Here is a 20,856-nt window from a genome sequence, read left to right as displayed (position 1 = left end):
ACGCCCATAACCAGGATTATAGCTTAAAGTCCCCGTGAAATCAAAATTGAACCTATTTACTTTGTTAGCGCATATTACTAGTCTTGTGGTGAACAATTAATCCGTGCAAGTAAAAATATATTTAAAAAATGTTTTACCTTCGTAATCTTTAATCAAAATCTGAAAAGTTACTTCCGGTCTGGAACGGTTGATGACGTAGGTTTCACAACTTGGGTGGGGAAACGCTTAACCACTCCCCTCAAACCCATAGTGTGCTATGAGCGAGAGATGGAGAGGAGGAGCGCTAGAGTAAAACCCTGCCCTCTGTTCAATATTACGTTTCACTTGGAAATACGTCACAGCACTGGAGAAAAATCGTTTGCAACTTCCGGTTCACGGGGACTTTAAGTGTTGAAAATTGTATATAGTGTTTGAACAAACGTGTCAGAAAAAGTGCACTTTCCACACGATCCCTTACTCGCGTCTCCGTCAAGAGCGAGCTTTCCCTCACATTGCGGCGGCTTTTGAGGGGCAGTGCTTATTATATAGAGAGAAGTCATATTTGGCTACGTCGTTTAGGAGGTAATTGCCATTTTCCAATGAATGTCTGGTGAATATCAAAAACAAAACTAACTTTACCCTGCTTAGAAGCTGCGCGGAGTGTACACAACACACACAACACAATATAATATATTGTGCATGCTACAGAAAACATAACAGCAAACATTATTAATATTACTTACAGATTGTGATTCGGAGGAGGACGAACCTGATCCATATACACTGGATACTGAGCCTTCCTTCAGGAACAACCGGCTTGCGAATGATTCGTCATTAAAATGATGATAACACAAGGTTCCTGCTATACTGTTGTGGTATCTTTGCAAATATGAACTCTGACCACTGATTCTTCACATGCTCATCCGTGGACAATAGAAACAAGTGGCTGAACTGTCTTTGCAATGTAGAACACAGCGTCTTCTCGACATGATGCGATTCAGCTGAAGTATTCAAGTCTGCGCGCGCAGTTGTTGGGAGCGCCCAATGACCTCTCTACATCACGATGTAACAGCAAATGACTCGTTTCAAAAACAATTCATTTCATAGACTCAGAGTCGACTCTCACTTTTGAAAGACAATAACTTTATATACGGTGCACTTTCAGATATAAATCTTTGCAGGATGTTTTCATTCCCTTAGAGCTATATTCCACACCACATGAACAGTCATTTTCAAAAATCCATGATAGGGGCTCTTTAACTCTTTCTCTGCCAGTGTTTTTTGTTGTTTTTGTTGAAGTTGCCAGCCACTGCCAGCATTATTTATAGTTTTCACAAAAGTTTCATTGCTCCCAGAATATTTTGTTTGTTTAAATAATATCTGACATTAAAAAAACATCAGTCAGCATACAAAGAATCCTACAACTTCATTAAATAACCCTATTCACAATAGTGTAAAAAGACAGGAATTTTGACCACGTAATCATTCAATTGTGGCACGCACCGATAATGAAAAGTGACAGTATCAGGCAGGCTGTAGATGGAAGTTTTCCTATTCCCAGTGAAATAACAATACATCGGCTTGGGTCTTGATCGCCTAGGAATGGATAAAACAACTCTCCTGCACTCTAAAAAATGCTGGGTTGTTTTAACCCAATTTTGGGTCAAATATGGACAAACCCGAAATGTTGGGTTAAAAATGTAATGTAAAAATTTAACCCAACAGCTGGGTTAGTCCATATTTGACCCAAAGTTGGGTTAAAACAACCCAGCATTTTTTAGAGTGTGACCTCCCTCTCCTTTTCATGGCGTTTCTGGTTCCCTGATTTATGTTTACTTTTCTGATCGACATTTTTCAGTCTGTCGGTCTCCTGCTTTTCCACCAAGTCCATCCTTATCTTCAGGCTCTGCCTCCTCAACTCGGATTGGTTCTGTTCACGAGCTGGGGTGGGACTTACAATTTTATTGGGCCCATCTGATGTTTGTCACTGCCTAAATAATTCATAAATACTTTAGATCGGACTAAACCATTTTTATGGGGGGTAAGAGAAGAAGATATTTGGAAAAATATTTAACCAAATTGTTTTTGTGGTTTTCATTTAAATCTCAGGCATACAACTAATATAAATAATTATTCGTACAACAGGGGCCTAAGTAGTATAATTGCTGGATTTTGTGGGGGCCCCTATAATTGTCACCAGCTTTCACCCCACTAGCAACGGCCCTGAACACACAACTCTGCATTCCATTTGTGAATGTATTATTCTGGGAAACACTTAAAGGTACAATATGCAGGAAATTTCACCACCAGGGGTCGCTAACCTCTTACAATAACAAAGGCGTATATTAATGACGTATTGGATCTTGTCGTCAAGCTGTTGGATCTTTTATGGATGTGTGAATACACTGATGTTTTTATCATGACTGTAGTATGAAGCACTGCGCGATTGCTAATGAGAGACAGATCTCAGCGCCACACGCAACACGAGTCCCGCGGATATAAAGGAATAAGGACATTTCATTCTACCAAACTACACGCAAGTGCTTAATTTATACTTACACAGGTCAGTTTATTAGACAAATTAAACTTGAGGTAACGCACTAATCACACTAAACGGCATCTGCGTGTTAAGCGTTGCTAGTTAGGTTGTGTGTTGGCTGTATGAGACTAAGCTAGATTAACATTAGAGAATAATAGAGAATAATATAAATAATTTTGATTATAATCATTATAATCATTTAATCATTGATTAGTTTTATGTAAATTTGCTCACTTGTCTAATAAAGTACATGCAACACTCGCATCTCAGTCAAGTCGAAGTTAGTCGTGGCCGTGGAACTCTTGGCATCTCGAAAGATGTTTATCTTTGTTTTAGTCAACAGCGTGAGCGTCCTTATGTGCATAACTGGCATTACCGCCATAACCCAGTTGTCAAGTCTGTCGCCATGGTTACTACTGCAGTATGAGGTCAAAACTGTCGGGAACCGGGGGTAACGAGATATGACGCCATTGACTGGCGACTCCTCACCCCTGCTCACACGCCCGTTTCCTTGGTTAAAATCGCAATCACGTAAAAATTTCTCACGATTTACAAATAGTTGGACACATTTGGATATTGTAAGTAATCAACTAAACACAATATATAACATTGGCCTAGTGGTTTTTGGATATTTTACTGCAATAATCCTGCATATTGTACCTTGTACCTTGTAATGATGGGACATCTAGTAGGCCTACAATCTATATCTGACTATCCATTTATATATAACATATTTATTTTACATCTTGCCGTTTGTAAAGAGTGCTGTAGAATCCCATTGGAACCTCAGAGAATGATTGAAGAGTGAATCAGTGAAGATTGAAGTAGTCCTGGTGCCATGTTTGTTATTTACCAGTGGCGGTTAGTGGCTTTTAAAATAAAGCCACACAATGTTTTAGCGGTCAGATACCCACCCAAGGATTTTTAAAACGCTTTAAAATGGCTTTTTTGGTCACTTTTAGACGTAAAATTTACAGAAAACAACACATCTAGTGTCAAAAAATTATATTGCAGCCAGTGAGGTCTAGCATAGACGTTTTAGAAACGCTGGTCAGGCCAATCACATTGTGTATAGAGTCAACAGGCGGGCTTAATATATTGACGACAGAGTTGCGACGGTTCACTGCTACTTGAAAACAAAGAATGGCTGCTGCCGGCGAACATCTGTCTTTCGATTCACTACTCTGGATGATTTGAACTTCACTTGAGTCATTTAAAAAAAAAAAAAAGATGTGTTCGGTTTTGCCGACTGGATACGGTAAAAGTTTAATATATCAACTTGATCCGCTGGTGGGAAAACGCATGGGATTCAGCCGTCACCTCCTTCGTTGCTCTGATTGGTTGTAGAGCTATCCAATTGCGTAAAAAGAGAATTTGAAAGACAACCGTTTATCCCGCCTCCGGATTGAGCCCTGTCAATGATGAGATCCCAGACTTAACATCTTGATGTAGGTCTGGCATGCCAGGCTACACATATACAGCAAGACAACATAAATATAATATGATTCGCCTAGCCCATCACCCTTCTGGGATGTCCTCTAAATGTCCGCTTTAACAGAGCACATTTGGCTGTTTAGTGAAGCTGACTCCTGTAGCCTATATATCAGCTTACCTCATAGATATAGGTCTTTCATTTTTAATTTAGCTTTTGTTCAAATGGTAGTTTGTTAAATTTGTTTGCGATCAAATATTCAATATCTCTACTCTCCATACATAGTAAGTACATCAGTTCAGCCATGTTACTTTTCTCAACACTCCTAATCAGTGAAAACTAAACACTCAATGGTGATTGGCTATATTTTTTCCCCACCGTAAGTCTCCAGCTATGGATTTGCCTCCCTCTCCCTTTCTCTATCCCCTCCAAATTTTGGGTAGCCTGTGCCTCCCTTGCCTCCCCATATGAGCCACCACTGTTATTTACAGCAATAATCAGACATTCCTTCAAATCTTGAACAAATTAATTAGAAGAATATGACTCCAGCCCTTAATGACTTCAATAACAACAGTTCCAAGTTGTTAATCGACACTGTTTTAAATGTTGTGACTAGAGTGAATTTCTCCAACGATGCATTGAATGATGGTAGTAAGTAGAGCCCGACCGATAAAGGATTTTGAAGGCCGATACAGATACAAATATTTTTTGGTTTTAAAATGCCGATATATCGGCCGATTTAAAAAAAAAATAATTATTTCAGAAAGGCGCAACAAAACATTAACAGATTTCCCTAACATTAGTTTTCAATATAACTTACGAACAATTCATGTCAACTTATAATTTTCCCGTAAAGTTTAGAGAATTTAACTCGGTTATTAAAGCTATTCCTCTGACACTTCGTCAACTTGTCAAATGTCATATTTGTTACAATTCTCTATCTGTGACAAACCCAAATTTAATTTTAGAAGGTGTTGGGTTACTTGAGAAAAAATGTAATAACAAACATATTTGTAATATCTTCCAAAAACAAAACAAAATATCTCCCAGAGGGAAATTTTTCTGGAACTCTAAGATTGAAAATATTGAATGGAGAAGAGCTTGGTTAATTCCATTCAAATACTGTATTAATAACAAAATAAAAGAAATACACTACAAAATTCTACATACCATTTATCCTTCTAAATCTTTAATATCAAGATTTTTTGATATTGATGATATGTGCTGTTTTTGTAATAATGAGAAAGAGACACTGACTCACTTATTTTTTGACTGTGAAGTCGTGAGCCAGTTTTGGACTGATTTGGCAGACTTTATATTTAATTTGTTGAATACTAATTATTGCTTTACTTTAAAGGATGTTACCTTGTATTATGAAAATAAAAATAATAAGGATCTGGAATTTATTGTTAACCTTTTTATCTTATTAGCAAAATTTCACATACATAAACAAAAATAAATGTTAAATTTATTTTGTTATGACTTTGATTCCTACATTTCTTCAATAAGATTGTTAAAAAATGAAAAAAAATCTGTGAAATATTTACAATGCTATATGCACTCTTCAATACCCCTGGTGTTTTGTAATACTCTTATTTGTTAAAATTGAATGTGAACTATGCTCTATTATTTATTTATGTATTTATTGTTGTTTTGGTTGTTTATGTTCTGTTATTGTCTGTATATGTTACCTTTCTGCAATAATAAAAAAAAAAAAACGTTTTCAATATAACTGGCCAAGGAAATTCGGCCGGCCACAAATTTTGTCATGCTGATTTGAGTTCAGAGAACTGATGGGGATGTTCTTTTAATTGTTATTCAAGCAATGTATGTATCGTGACCAACTCAACGAGTGTTGCCAACAGGAACGGTGTAGAGTGCCCTCTGGTGGACAAACTATACAACTCCAACACTCATGACATGGTTCAAGCGTTTCGTCCGTTTTTATTTTATTTGTGAAATATTCATTTATCGCCACTATAACTGCCGATAAGTTTGGAAAATGCCTAATATCGGCCTGTCGATATATCGGTCTGGCTCTAGTAGTAAGTAAGGCAGCTAGTTATGTCGTTGAATTGGAAACACACCCCAGATCAATCATTCGTCTGTCATTTGTGGCAAAAAAAATCTGGATTTCAGTAGTACAACTTGAAGTGTACACTCTTATAATATCCGTATAAGTCGGTAAAGTGATTATAAAGGTCGTTGGTGTGGTATGTTCACCGTTGCACTATTCTGACTCCAGTTTAGTTTTGTGGAGACCTTCGTGGATTGCAAGAGAATGCCAATGTAATAAGTCGCTTTGGATAAAATCATTTGCTAAATGACTGCTTACTGTAATAAAAAAGAAATAGCACATGGATGCGTTTTTCTCGAATCCCTGAAGAAAGCGCTGTCAATAGCTTTACCTCTGTCCTGGAATGAGCACGAGTCCTAAATAATTAACTGTGAGTCATTAGAAAGCTTTAATGCTTGTGATAATCTGTATATTCGCTCTTGGATCGATGGCTAATGACCGTGACAGAGTCAAGTCTAGCTAGTGAGGATGTGAAGTGCCTCTATAAATACATGCCACTGTCATTATGTTTCAAGGGGAAATGTGTTATTACGGTGGCACAGAAGGAAATTGCTTGAAATATTGAGAAAATATGTTCCTTTTTGCATTTATTGGTTGGCCTTGCTTTGAACTCATGACATTGGTTGAGCTAATTTGGCTGTATTGGGATGTACAGGAAATGCCGCCACACTGTAGCCAATCACATGACATTCAGAGACAAAATGAGGATGCGGTGGGGAACTGACCCTCCTCTATAGTCCTGCCCGTCTCAGTTACTATTATAGCCCTATAAAGCTTTCCAGCACATTTCTGCTGTCACTAAACCTGTAGAAAATTAATCAGGATGAGTGAATTACCTTCGGGAATTATTGCATAATATCTGGATTAACTGGGATTTTAGATCCAGTAATTATATTTAGTGCTAAAAAGAATCCAGAATTGTAATAATAGTAACTTTTCCATTATTAGTTATTAGGATAAATACTTTTCCTGGTAGTAAATTCTTCATATGTGTGATATGGTCACATACATTAGATGTTGCAAACTTTCCTTCTACAAAGTACTTCCTCTTGTTGTTATTGGTATTAGTATAATTGTTATCATTTTTATTATGTTTCAGAGTGATCTCATGAAATGGCGTATGTATGACACGGCAGACACGCCAATTCGTATTTCCATTTTTGGCGTGCTATCAACACGCATAATTGCTTTTCAGCGTGTTAATGACCGTTGACTTAACGTTACGTTACTGTATATATAAATATATGACCTACCCCAATCCTGTCCCTAAACCTACCCGTCACTGGGGTTAATGGCATTTATGAGTCTTTCCCTACCATCCTAGCAGTGGCGGCTGGTGAAAAATATTGGAGGGGGGGCTGAATAAGAGGGGGGTCTGGGGGTTCCCCCCCAGAAAATTTTGAATTTAGTAGATGTGATTTCCTGCATTCTGGTGCATTTTAGGCCTTAGGCCATGCCCTTACCTATACCAATAAAATAACTTAAACCAGTCAATACCAATGGTCAAATAATACAATAATAATAATAACAACAGTTTGACAGTTAATGATAATGAACAAGTTGCATGTTTATTATGCTCTGTGTGCTGACAGAAAAAGTGCAAACGCATAATATTGATAAATTATAATATAGGTAATACAAAAATAATAGGTATCTAGTTTAATCAATCCCCAGCTGTAGACTACATATTTTTGACAAATTGACAATTGGATAATGGATAACAATTTGTTGATACTAGAGAAAGAGAGAGAGAAAAGGCTTTGAAAGAGAGGGTGGGACAACTTTCTTGAGGGTAACACCCAAGTATGAGAAGAAAGTTGATTTGAACTAGTATGAAACACAGTAATCTAGCTCAGAACTTAAAAACATCAAAAAACAAAGCAAACACACAGGTATTAATATTCCTATAACTACATTAATATCAAATGTGCGTGAAACAGTGTGTGTGAGTGAGTGAGTGAGTGACAGAGACAGACAGGTCAATTCCCACGACTAACTTTACATTAGTTCCACTCGACGTCACTGGCGCTGCCATTCTTCTCTCATCTGAGGTAAAAAAAAAATGTCCCGTGGTGCGCGTGCACGGTGCACTCCCCTAATCTGATACTGTGGGCGATATTTTCAGCCCCCCCAAACCATAAAATTTGACGACGCTGATTGGCGAAATAGAAACTTTTTTGCATAGCAACCGGGGAACCATTGGCTTAAATTCCAGCACTGTGGGGCTGAGCGAACTGGCGCCCTGAGAAGACAGCCTATTGGCTATACTACTACACCAACGTGATAAAAGTAACGAAAGTGAATGCAAATATCATTCTGGTGAGTTCAAAACACTTTTCAAAGTAAAACCATTATTAGCATATAATTAACACAGATTATTTTTCAAAATGATAAATTATAATATATATTAAAAAAACAGACAGACAGGTCGGAGGGAGGGCGGCGCCCCAGCGCCCTCTATGGGCGAGCCGCCCCTGCATCCTAGGGAAAAAAAATATCGCTCCCCAGATGTAGATCTACATTTTGCTTCGTTTCGCTCGGACATTTAACGGCGTGTACATACAGGAATCACTCGGACATTTAACGCCGTAGGCATACACGCGGATAGCTCAAAATGCTTATAGATAACACGCCACTTGACTTGAAAGTGGCATGTATGTTTACGCAGAAGTCATGATGCCATGTTGTATGTTTCATTATTTATTAATTACATTTCCATTAAAAAGTGCATATGACCAAAATATTTGAGAAGGTTGAGATATTCATTGTTAATTGTATCGTCTACTGCTAATGCTGGGTACACACCAGTGATGCGCGGGTTGATCCGAAATGAGCGGGTGCCTGCGGTCACCCGCGGTTACCCGCAGTTACGGGTCATCCAAAAATGTTTTTAATGATATTCGGGTCGCGGTCGGTCGGGTCGTTTGAAAAAAGATGCCAATTAAACATTTGTATTTAGTACTAGACACAATTTTTGATGAAATATACAGCCCTACACATTATTGGCTGAATAACTGGCACGAAGATAACACACAAGCTCAGTCTAAACAGTTCTCGGTTCTTTAGGTGATTGGAGAACCGCTGTCCCTGTGCGTTCGGTAGTACGCAGTATCTATGCGCAGTATCAGCTGCTCGTGCTCATCACTTCTCTCAACAGTGGCACCAACATGTCTCGGTTCAGTGAACTGTTGGAGTTACTGGAGTAAAATATAATTCAGGATATTGATTTATTTTGATTCGTAGGCGACTGTCAGGCATGTCTGAAAGTGAGTAACTTTAGTAATTTGTGGATCAGCACTGACGCAAGACGCGAACTGTTTCGAACGATTCAGTTCGAGTGTACTGGTTCGATCGGTTCACTAAAAAGAACCGGTTCAAAAGAACGATTCGTTCACGAACCGGCCATGTCTATGATCGCTACAGTCTGCAGAGAGATGGAGGCGGCAAGAGAAAAGGTGAAGACTGGGGAGTGGAAGCTCCGCAAATACACAAATAGAAAGAGTAAAAGTGTGGGAGACATTTGCTGAAATAATGAAAGATGATGACCAAAGTGCTGGCTTTGCCTTTGTTATGTGTAGGCCTACGTCTTCTTGCGATGCCGTGTTGTTACACGTCTATGGCCCAATAACGCTCCAATGAGCATTTAAAAAAATGCGGTCAGGAAGCGGGTCGGGTACAATGTTTTTTTTTTTTACTTTTTTTGCGGTCCAAGTTGCGGGCGGGTAGCTGAAAACGTCGCTCGGTTGCGGGTTGTTTATACATTGACCCGCATCACTGGTACACACCTAAAGATAATTTGCTGATAATCGGGCTGATTTCCCCCCCTCCGACAATCCTAGCTATGTCCCGATTATCTTGATGGTTCTACAGATATCAGATTCTCCCTTGGTGTGAGGTGTGTTAAGAGTGTCCGAACCTGTTAGGAAGAACGTCGGAGCCGCCCCGATCACGAATCGTAAATATTCAACATGTTGAATATTTCAACGCATTCTCATCCAAGGGCGTCATATACTGACGCTTTCGCCAATGCGTATACATACAACGCACATGGCGGATAAATCTGTTGTCACTGGTGATTGTCGTTTTAACCTTTCTGGATCCCCCGTCAAATTGCTAAGTTTAATCATATCAAGTGCTGTGAGAAAAGGCTACATCTCCACCTCCAGCATCCTCACACACACCTACTGGCCGAGACTCTTTTTATGTGTACAGATGTGACGTAATGACGCGAAGACATGCTCGGATCTCCCGCGGAACAATTATTATAACAGTTAAAAACATTATTACAAGCTTACCGCTTCGAATCAAGCTAAGGCAAGCAGAGCGTTTTGAACACTGGCTGGTTATTTACTCGCTCAACAATTTATTTTGGATCATTTTTAACCCAAAAAAGTTACAGACTGAAGCTTTAATGTTAAAGGAGTAGTTCACTTTAAAAAAAAAAACTTTTGCTGATAATTTACTCACCCTCATATCATCCAAGATGTCCATGTCTTTCTTTCTTCAGTCGAAAAGAAATTAAGGTTTTTGATGAAAACATTCCAGGATTTTCTCCATATAATGGACTTCAATGGGGTCCAAACGGTTCAAGGTCCAAAAGACAGTTTCAGTGCAAACTACAAACTGTTCAAAAGGCTTTAAACGATTCCAGACGATGAATAAGGGTCTATATCAAGAGAAACGATCACTCATTTAATGAAAAAAAAATAGTTTAAGTTTTATAAGCTCAAATAGTCGCCTTGCTCTGTTCTGTGATGCGCGTTCGTGACTCTCCTGTTCGAACTCGTTCATCAAACTGAACAAATCTTTTTCCTAGTCAACTCGTTCATTTCGTTCGTTGAATGAACCAAATGACACGAAAAAAGGTTTGTTCAGTTTGATGAACAGGAGAGTCACGAACGCTCATCACAGAACAGAGCAAGGCGACCATTTGAGCTTATAAAACTTAAACTTTGTTATATTTTTTTTTTTAAATGAGTGATCGTTTCGCTTGATAAGACCCTTATTCGTCATCTGGAATCGTTTAAAGCCCTCTGAACAGTTTGCACTGAAACTGTCTTTTGGACCTAGAACTGTTTGGTTCCCATTGAAGTCCATTATATGGAGAAAATCCTGGAATGTTTTCATCAAAAGCCTTAATTTCTTTTCGACTGAAGAAAGAAAGACATGGACATCTTGGATGACATGCGGGTGAGTAAATTATCAGCAAAAGTTTTTTTTTAAAAGTGAACTACTCCTTTAATTTCAACATTTACAAATATCATAAAAATCCTGCTAACATTAGTAGAACAAACAATGAACAGCTTTATTTTTATTAACAAAGATTAACAAAATACAGTAACAAATGTATTGCTCATGTTTAGTTTATTTTAGTTAATAAATATTGTTAACTAATGCATCTTATTGTACCATATTCTGGGGTTCTCTAAGCTAAAATGCTGCATAAAATCGATGCAAAAATAACAATCTTAACAACTCACACTCAAATACACAGTGACAATGCAGGTCTTTCTTACAGTCTTTTGACCCTTTCAATCTCCCAGTCTCTGTAATAACATCTTGTAATATTACTCATGAAATGTGTTTGTTTACACTGACCTCACTCTGAGAACTGTAATCATATCTGTTCGTGTTACTGTATCTAATATCTTCTATACAAGAATCAAATGCACTTTAAACAAACTGCAATGTATGTTGCTCTAATATATCACAACATGCACTAAAGTTTTTTTCCTTTCATCCCATGGAGAGCTACTAAAACCAGCAAAATTGGCTCTTTTTTGTCCATCTCGCTGTAATCACATCAGTTTAGTCCGAATCTTCCTGAGAGCAGCGATTTTTTTTTAACGCAGTGTGATTTAATGGGCAGAGATGACCACTTAGTGTGTGTGTCGACCCCATTAAACAAGATCCGGGAAAATCAATGGAACCCAGAGTCAAAATATACCAGTAAATGTGTTTTTGTTATTTTATTAATATTCTGCTTCATGTTTCTGATCATCAAAACTGCAGCTATAACGAGAGTGGACCAACATCCATTATGCAAACAAAACTCAAATGCCAAAAACAAGTTAGAGCTTGTTGTTGTAGAACATAATATGATGATATCAAAACAGAGACGTAGGCTATCCCTGATCTATAGCTACTGATAAAATGTATTTCCTTACAACTATGGGATCAATCAAGGACAATCAAAATATACTATCATATATGACGTATGTATCATACCTATATTAAAACTTCTCCTGTGCCATAAACATTCAAATCCATGAGATCTAAATGCGAAAAAGCACCAATTGTCTCACTCGTGATCGAGCCTATTCTATTCACGATATTATATTGCAGTGGCATCCTATATGCGCCAAAGTTGATCATATCACGAAAGCATCTCCAAAACGGGGCATGAAGTGCAGAAACCCACAGCCCGAAACACGTTATCACACACACACACGCACACGCAAATCAGCGCTCACACTGACCCTTCTGCTGCTTGAAGGACTGTATGGATCCAGAATGATGCACCATGGTGATTCCCGATAGAGATCCTCGCGGGCAGAAGATGAAGGAAGGATACATGGGAAAGTATGGAGCGATCGCGTGGGTGTCTCTCCTCTGCGCAACCCAACACCTGTCTAGCCTCGCGCGCCACAATCCGGGGCTGTTGTCATGGTTACGGGCTGTAAGACGATGGATGGACGGACACCCTTCAGCGGCTCGATAGAAGAATGACCCGTGTTCTGGAGGACGTTTGTTACTCTGTTTTTAATTGGTGGACACAGGCACGTGTGCGTCAGACTGACGGCTGGCTTTTATCGCGTCCGCCATAGCGTTGCGACTGTAAAGACGCGCTGTCAACTGTGTCGAGTTAAAAACATTTCAACTTTCAAAAACATATCCCCCATGCGTTCTGTTCTGGGGGTCGTGTCAATGACAAAACCAGTGCAGAAATGATCCTTTCCAACTATTTGCCCCGTGTTGTAAGATAATTTCGTCCATAATTTGTCATTTGCCAAGGCACAGTTTTCAGTAGTGTAAAATTGGAAAAGTGTGGTGGAAGCCTGGTTAATGTTTTTACGACAAAATACCACAGTTGCAGCAGTTATGCTGTGAAATCATATTATTGTATATGAACTACTATTTCAAATAGGGGAGAGCGGGGCATAACGCAACACTTTTTGACTTTGTTGATTTGTGTAAATCTACTTGGGGTTTAGAGAATTCCCCATCATTTACCACATGTCTAGTACAATTATGTGGTTTTGTTTTATTAATACAGTGTATACTTTTTTTCTTGATTTACCCTGACAGAATGGAAGTGAAATGTGACAACATGCCCCATGTTGGGGTACATTGAAACATGTGAGGGGCACATTGTAACATCACCATATAACCGCTTAAAATGCTATCTGATCTAATCAAATAAATATACAAGTCAAACCAAAATATTTTGTTAATAAAATACAATTATTAACTTTTTCATATAGAAAATAATGGCATTTTTTTAATAATTAAAAATATGAAGAGTTCAGATGCAAAAGCCTCTAAATGCCATTTGAAATTTTCTTCTTTAATGATGATTTTTATCAAACTTGTATATTTAAGTTCAGTAATTTCACTTAAATAACAATTAATAGGTAATTATCATTAAAATTTAAGTGAAATCAATGAACTTAAATATACAAGTTTGATAAAAATCATCATTAAAGAAGAAAATTTCAAATGGCATTTAGAGGCTTTTGCATCTGAACTCTTCATATACACATTTTTGAGTTTGTCAACAAACACACCGCAAAACACAGCTTGTACAGTTCAAAACTATGTGGTTTTGTTTTATTAATACAGTGTATACTTTTTTTTCTTGATTTACCCTGACAGAATGGAAGTGAAATATGACAAAATGCCCCATCAGCTTAAAATGCTATCTGATCTAATCAAAAAAATATATACAAGTCAAACCAAAATATTTTGTTAATAAAATACAATTATTAACTTTTTCATATAGAAAATAATGCCATTTTTTAATAATTAAAAATATACTAATTTTTGAGTTTGACAACAAATACACTGGAAAACACAGCTTGTACAGTTCAAAACTATAAATAATAATTAATCATTTCTGAACATTGACTCTCAGTCTTTATTTACATGTTTCTCTTGCTTTCTCAATAGAATTCATAAAAGTATAGAATATACTGGCATATTTCTAATAGGGGCACATTGTAACCCAGTGTGACAACATGCCCCAACTGCACAACTGGGGTTTAAACCCTGCTAGTGTCTTCTGCTAGTTAGAGAAGCATTAAAGAACTATATCAACTGTTAAACAACAGATTGGAGATTAAAATAATATCAGATTTGTCTAATTTTAAATAAACACAAAAAATTGAGATTAAAAATAAACTTAAGTAAGAAATGAACTTTTGCTGTGCAAATAATTGTTCAGGGATATCTTACAAAGATTTCTGAATTTTGGCGCAATCTTTTCTCTGTATAGTGTTGAAATGGCAACTAGTAAATACACCAAGTTTCGTCATGCTATGTGTGTAAGTATTTAAAACAAGTGTGTTACAACTAGCACAGCGTTACGTCGTGCCCCGCGCTTAGTGTAAGACTCTTGTGTTAAAAAACCAACAAAATGTACTCTCATTAAACATCTTTGATCAGAGCAAGAGTATTCTTGAAGATATTATTGGTTATTAACTACTTAAATTTGTGCTACTGTAATAAAATATTAGACATTTGTTCCAGAAAATAAAATGTAAAAATGAAAAAATGAGCTTAAACAAAACAATTGCTATACATTTTGTCCAAACTTAATTTGATTGTGTTCAATCTGCTTAAATATATGTAATATTTAAGTTTACTTAATCCATTTGTGTTGGATTACATGAATGATTTGTGTTGCGTTAACTGAAATACCAGGTGCTGCTTGTTAGTTAGTGGTGCTTGTTAGTTCCCAGCATGCTTTGCATATGGTTGAATTAAGAGAGAATACATGATAAAATTAAGTGTTATTTTAAGTGTAAAAATTTAGAAAAGGGGAAGACTTGGTTGTGCGTATTTGTGTTTAATGTTCAATTGCATTGAAATTATTAAACCATTTAAATTATTGAATTATTGAACCATTTAAACCATTTACAGTGGGTTGCGATTTTGGAGAAGAGTGGAGCATTTGGTTCGGCTGTCGACTGATTCTGCAACATTCCCAGCATTTGCTTTGGTGGATGAATCAAATATATCATTTATCATTTAAGATGCTAAAATGTGCAATTTAGTGTGACACTAAAATAAATTATATTGCATTGGATGAATGAATATATGAATTTGAATACATGAATCGTCTTCATACTGGCCGACCTGCATATTTTTGGAATTTTTATAAAACCTAATAAATTCATTTAAAATCTCCACTTCCCATTTCAGGATCTACTTCAATTGTTCTGTTTCCTATGTGCATTAAAATGTGAATTAAGGTCTATACAGTGTTTAGACACTGATGATTTCATGCTCCAGTATGATGGTCAGTCCGGTCGGACAGATTACAGTTGGTCTCAGAAAAAGGCATTAATTCATGCTGCTGCGATCACAAACCCCATGATCACCGTGAACACTGAAATATTATTGGGTCGTGTGATTCTGGGTCTAGTCAGTCAAACTGACACGCTCTTTCAGACCTCAGTGTGAGATCTTTGAGACACTGGCGGGACAGATGTGTTTCAGTACGCTGCAGTCTATTTAGTCCTGACTGAAATCTCACATATTTTTCTTCAACCCAACAGCGCCAGGAAAAAAAAGTATAAGAAATCAATATCCATTTAGGTTAGTGCTGACACCTCAAACGTGAGTGACAAATGACAGAGACATCTGCTGAAACCAGCGGAAAAGAATTAATCATAAAATAATTTGCGCACACACACAGAACGACAACAACATTTAGACTGAATATAAAGGATATCTGTGACACTGCACTGATGCATCCATTCATTAGCTCATTCCTCAACCTTTCACGCCAAGTATAAAACTACACCATATGACTAGGAGTGATATCTCATATTCTGCAGCTCGTTGAGGAGAGGTGATCTATTGCAGCCTTTCACAAACTTTTTTCAGTCAGGGCACCTTTCAAAAGTGCATAAAATCTCAAGGCACCCCAGTGTAAAATATCATTTAAAAACACTGCATAACCCAAATTTAAATGCAAATGTCTTGTTTAGTTAGACAGAACAGTAATGAACAGAGCATAATATGAACTGTAAATAACAATAATAATAAAAACTTTATAGCACCTTTCGGAATCATCCCTTGGTTTGACAGTTTCATCCCACATATTAGACACAAAGGGAGAGGGCATGTTGCATCCCCAGTACTGATGAAGCCAAATTTTAGGTAGCCTAACTGTCGTTGTATGTTCTCATTTTTAGCCTTGTCTAACGTTAACTTTGCGACCTTTGGTGCCGACTCAGAGCTGGTGGAGGAAGGAAGTAGTAGGCTGAGGCTCCATTTCACAGAAAAACTGTCCGGCTCTTGTGGGGATTTTCTTTTCAAAAAACGATCCATAATGCTGTAACTAAAGTGGCCTAAATTCATGTTTATTTTTACGTTTCTGTCAGTCTGAGGTGTTGTTGCTATAACACGTTGACGTCACTTGCGTCAAGTTGTGTGTCTTGCTTCGGTCTTGTGAGACGGATTTTTTTATGATTCATTTTATATATTTATCTAAAATGAATTTACAATTTTATTAATATGTTCATATGTTTAAAAAGAAGAATGTAAATATGTAAATTCAAATATATTTACATATGAAATGTCAGCTGTTTTTTTTCTGTTGGTTTTTTTTTTTCAAAATTTTTTTTTAGCCTACGTAATTTTTTGGCGGCACCCCTGACACAGCTAGGGGGCACCCCAGTGTGCCGCGGCACCCACTTTGAGAAAGGCTGATCTATTGTGGTCCATCCACCTATGAATGATAAAACGTACATTATAAACCAGACAGATCGACACTCGGGAGTTGCTACTATCTTGCAAACATCCATACACCCTAGAAATCTCAGAATACATTTCAATAGCAATGTTAACAACCCTAGAAGACTTTACAAAAACATAGGAACACATATGTACACATAAATCATGCACCAATGCACTTACAACCCCTCAATTGCATTAGCATACCACCTATGAACACACTAGCAACACATAATAATGCTCTTAGTGACCATACAGCCACAATACCCAAGGCACTATGTGCTGACAACTAGTCAGAATACTGTACCTGACTAACTACACAGCGCCCTAGCCATCACTAGAACATCCAATCAATCGGTTAATAACACATTAACCCCAAGAAACCCATAGCTAATAATACACAGTTGTTTGAACACAAGTCAGTTAAGCAAAACCAAGCGTGCCGCGGCGCACAAGCCCTCAAAAGTGAAGCCAAAATGTCTCGATCGCCCCCCTGTGACCGGACCTAGTATAGCTCATAACCCCCTCCTCCTCATGTTATTCAATGGGACGCGAGACCAACTAAACAATTAAATTACACTTCACATATCCTTTTTCCAAAGATTCTGTCATTTACTGTAGTTTCTATCACGTTGATGTAATTTCAAGTGTTCGTTTTTAAAATAAGTTTGTTTTTAGTTAGTTATGTGATGATAAAATAACGGTGCTCTGACATCATGATTGACAGGTTCTCTGTGCGAGGTAGTCACTGAGGCACCAGCGGACTTTTTTTTAATAATGTTGATTATGTGGTTAGTAGTTGTATTTACCTTATTTTAACGAGGTTCTGCAATCAGCGGACATCATTGGAGAAGAACGAAGCAGACAGAGGACACTTAATGAAAGTGCGGGGCGTCACGCTTGCGTTTGATTCAGCGAGAATGAGGGCGCGGCCTTGAGTTCGCGGCTTTACTTCCTGTTCACGACTGCGCATGACTGGTCCCGAAACACGCAAGTGCGCAAACTCAAGTTCCAAGATGTCAGCGTCATATCGTGACCGTGACACTGGCGGCTTCAGTTCAATCTGATGGAAAAGAGGGGCGTCGTCCATCTTTTTTTACAGTCTATGAGCAAAACTAGTTGAGCACAAACCCCTTCTCCAACCCTCACCTTATACTATAGCATGTTAGTAGGACATCCTGAGAAATGGCATCCAGATTAACCACATAGCAATAAGGCCAAGTCCACACGAAACCGGTGCGTTCCCGGTCCGATTTTTTTTCCTCGTTCTAAAAAATAATCCGTAAACACGACATCGTCTCAAGAAATATCTGCATACACACGAAACCACATAGTGTAGTATATATGCCAGACCAGTATGGGGCGCTGTAATTCTGCCACAGAGATACACTATACACGGAGAAGAAGACTTTGAGCATGTGCATAACCTTGCACGCTGTATACGAACCAAGAAGAAGAAGACGAAGATGGCGTGTAACGCAGCCGACACGTGATGTGATGACATCATCGTTTCACAAAATTGGCTGTACAAACGAAACCGCAAGGTTGTCGTTTTCAGATTTATCCACTTTAGGACCCGGTTTCAAAAAATAGCGGTTTCACTCTCCCAAAATGCCGGATCAGTGTGGACAAAACGCCAATACGATTAAAAAAAAAAAAATGTATACGTATACAGCAAAACGCGTCTTCATGTGGACGGGCCCAGTCAAATTATCAAAATTGTGCTTATGAAAATTGTCAATATTGTAATGATGTATGCAGCACAACTCACTAGTCACTAATAAACCAAATATTAATATTAGTCCCTAATATAAACCAAATAGCTTCCTGTTGGTCAAAATCAAAAAGGGGAAATACTTTGCCCTCAAGCAAAATTCTTGATCGCATGGTTTCGAATTAAAAGGAATGTACTTTTGTTTAAAATGACTGTGAAAATTCGTCGAACAGTAAATGTGATTACAACTTAACAAGCACATAGAGCTCCACAATTTCTTTTTTTTTAAAGATCTAGTTTAGTAGATAGCTTTAGCTTTGTCCTCGAGGGCCAAAGGATACACCACGGAATTAATGCAAGAATGCAACAGCAATGATAAATGCAGCAACTCTACCTCTAGTATGCTTGTTTACTATGGAGTTAAAGGTGCAGTAAAAGGCGCTTTTGACTGTAATCTCTATTAAACCACTAGATGGCACTAGAAGCACTTTCCTTAACCGCTTCTGATGATGCATGTGGAAATTTGTCTGATCCTTGACGCGTTCGCGGACAGCAATGCAGAGTTGTAGATTTATGTAGCATGAGAATCGATAAATTATTGACTATATTTTGAGACAAAGTTCTTAGTGATTTTCAGTTCTTTTCAATAATGGAAGAACATGAAGAGTTCAGATGCAAAAGCCTCTAAATGCCATTTGAAATTTTCTTCTAAAATGACCATTTTTATCAAGCTTGTATATTTAAGTTCAGTAATTTCACTCAAATGACAATTATTAGGTAATCTTCATTGCCATTTAAGTGAAATTACTGAACTTAAATATACAAGCTTGATAAAATGGTCATTTTAGAAGAAAATTTCAAATAGCATTTAGAGGCTTTTGCATCTGAACTCTTCACATGTAAAAGTATGGTATTTGGGGTAAAACACGGCCCTGTGGTCAGGACGAAAGACACAATAATTATGATAATAAACAGCTGACTGACGCGAGGCCGGTGGGGGGATGATGAGCGACACCTGCGCGACGCACCGTTCTCGTATCTCTCACGGAGGAGCGGAAGCATAAAGGAGCACTGACGACAGTGAAGGGTGAGAGAGGACCAGGCCAGGACTGTTTTATTATATGTGACGGCAGTCGTCCGTCAGGGATTGCTGTCTTTACTTTCGTTTTGTGGTTCATTTATTGTATTTATTGAAGTTTTTGAATGTTTCCTGCCTCCTTCTTCCCACAACTTCTAATTTTGCTACAAACATATTTTAATGACAGTATATTTATTGAACAAAAATGTATTCTTTTATTTATCAAAATAATCTAACTAAAATAGTATAAACTTGAGTAAATTAATTGTTTTGAACAAGTATAAACTTAGAAATTATTAAAAACAGTATTTATATATCAATGCTGTGTGTCTTTACTCCGTGTGTCTGTGGAGTAAAAGGCCTACCTTCCCGCCTCATCCATTTATACGATTTTTAAACCAAACAAACAACTTTTATTACTACTTTCACACAAAATCTGTTGCTCCATCAATGTTCAGTGCAAACATATTATAATGTTTTAAGATGTGCCGTTAGCCCCTTTGTACCCTATAATGAGTTTTCTATAACATTAAGTGAAACATGCTATTGGTTTACCTGGATATATAGAGTTATTATACTGTTGTAAAACGGTCACTGAGAGCAGAAACTTTTGAGCATAATACAGAAATGAACGCACGATACAAGTGGACAAGACAAGCAAATGACTAAAAGGACAACACTAATAAAACAAAGGCCAAAACAGTAGACTCGATGTCTTGCACAAAGCAGTCAACAATGTTTTGGCACAATTGAAACACCATTTAGGTGCTAAAGGCTTGAGTTTTTAATCAGCTCTCGGCCTCTTTAAACGATTATTCAGAGTCTGAGAGCTATTGTGAAATTCACTGGAATCAAAATGAGCTCTCCTTTTTTATTGCTTCCTAGACAACTGCAATAAATTACAATAAATTAAACAATGAGCATCTCTTCTGATCCTGGATCAGCCCATTCATCTCTCTGATGTTTATGTTTTCAGTGCCCGATGTTTGGCTGGTCTGATGAGATGGCCGTCCAAACACTTTAATGTCAGAGTCGTGGTAAACAACACGTAAACACAGATGCATTCCAGAACATG

General features: G+C 37.6%; 1 protein-coding gene across 5 annotated transcripts in view; it reads right to left on the bottom strand.

Moving 5' to 3' along the window:
• The window catches only part of ano3 (anoctamin 3), a 149,616-nt gene that overhangs the window by 106,632 nt on the left and 22,128 nt on the right, over positions 1-20,856 (bottom strand). For 2 of the 5 annotated variants that reach the window (XM_039656763.2, XM_089127564.1), the window contains exon 1: positions 12,507-12,777. The exons of 1 other annotated variant lie outside the window; for it this stretch is intronic. In XM_039656763.2, the coding sequence (XP_039512697.2) occupies positions 12,507-12,603 (97 nt within the window). In that variant the 5' untranslated portion in view covers positions 12,604-12,777. Of the gene's footprint in view, positions 1-12,506; positions 12,778-20,856 lie in introns of those variants that run through there. 2 more of the 5 variants (XM_039656764.2, XM_089127568.1) reach the window with 2 other exon arrangements.

Source organism: Pimephales promelas, chromosome 25 (genome assembly GCF_988280905.1).
Source record: "Pimephales promelas chromosome 25, fPimPro1.hap1.1, whole genome shotgun sequence".
NCBI classification, from domain to species: Eukaryota; Metazoa; Chordata; class Actinopteri; order Cypriniformes; family Leuciscidae; genus Pimephales; species Pimephales promelas.
This window is presented reverse-complemented; position numbering and strand designations above follow the sequence as displayed.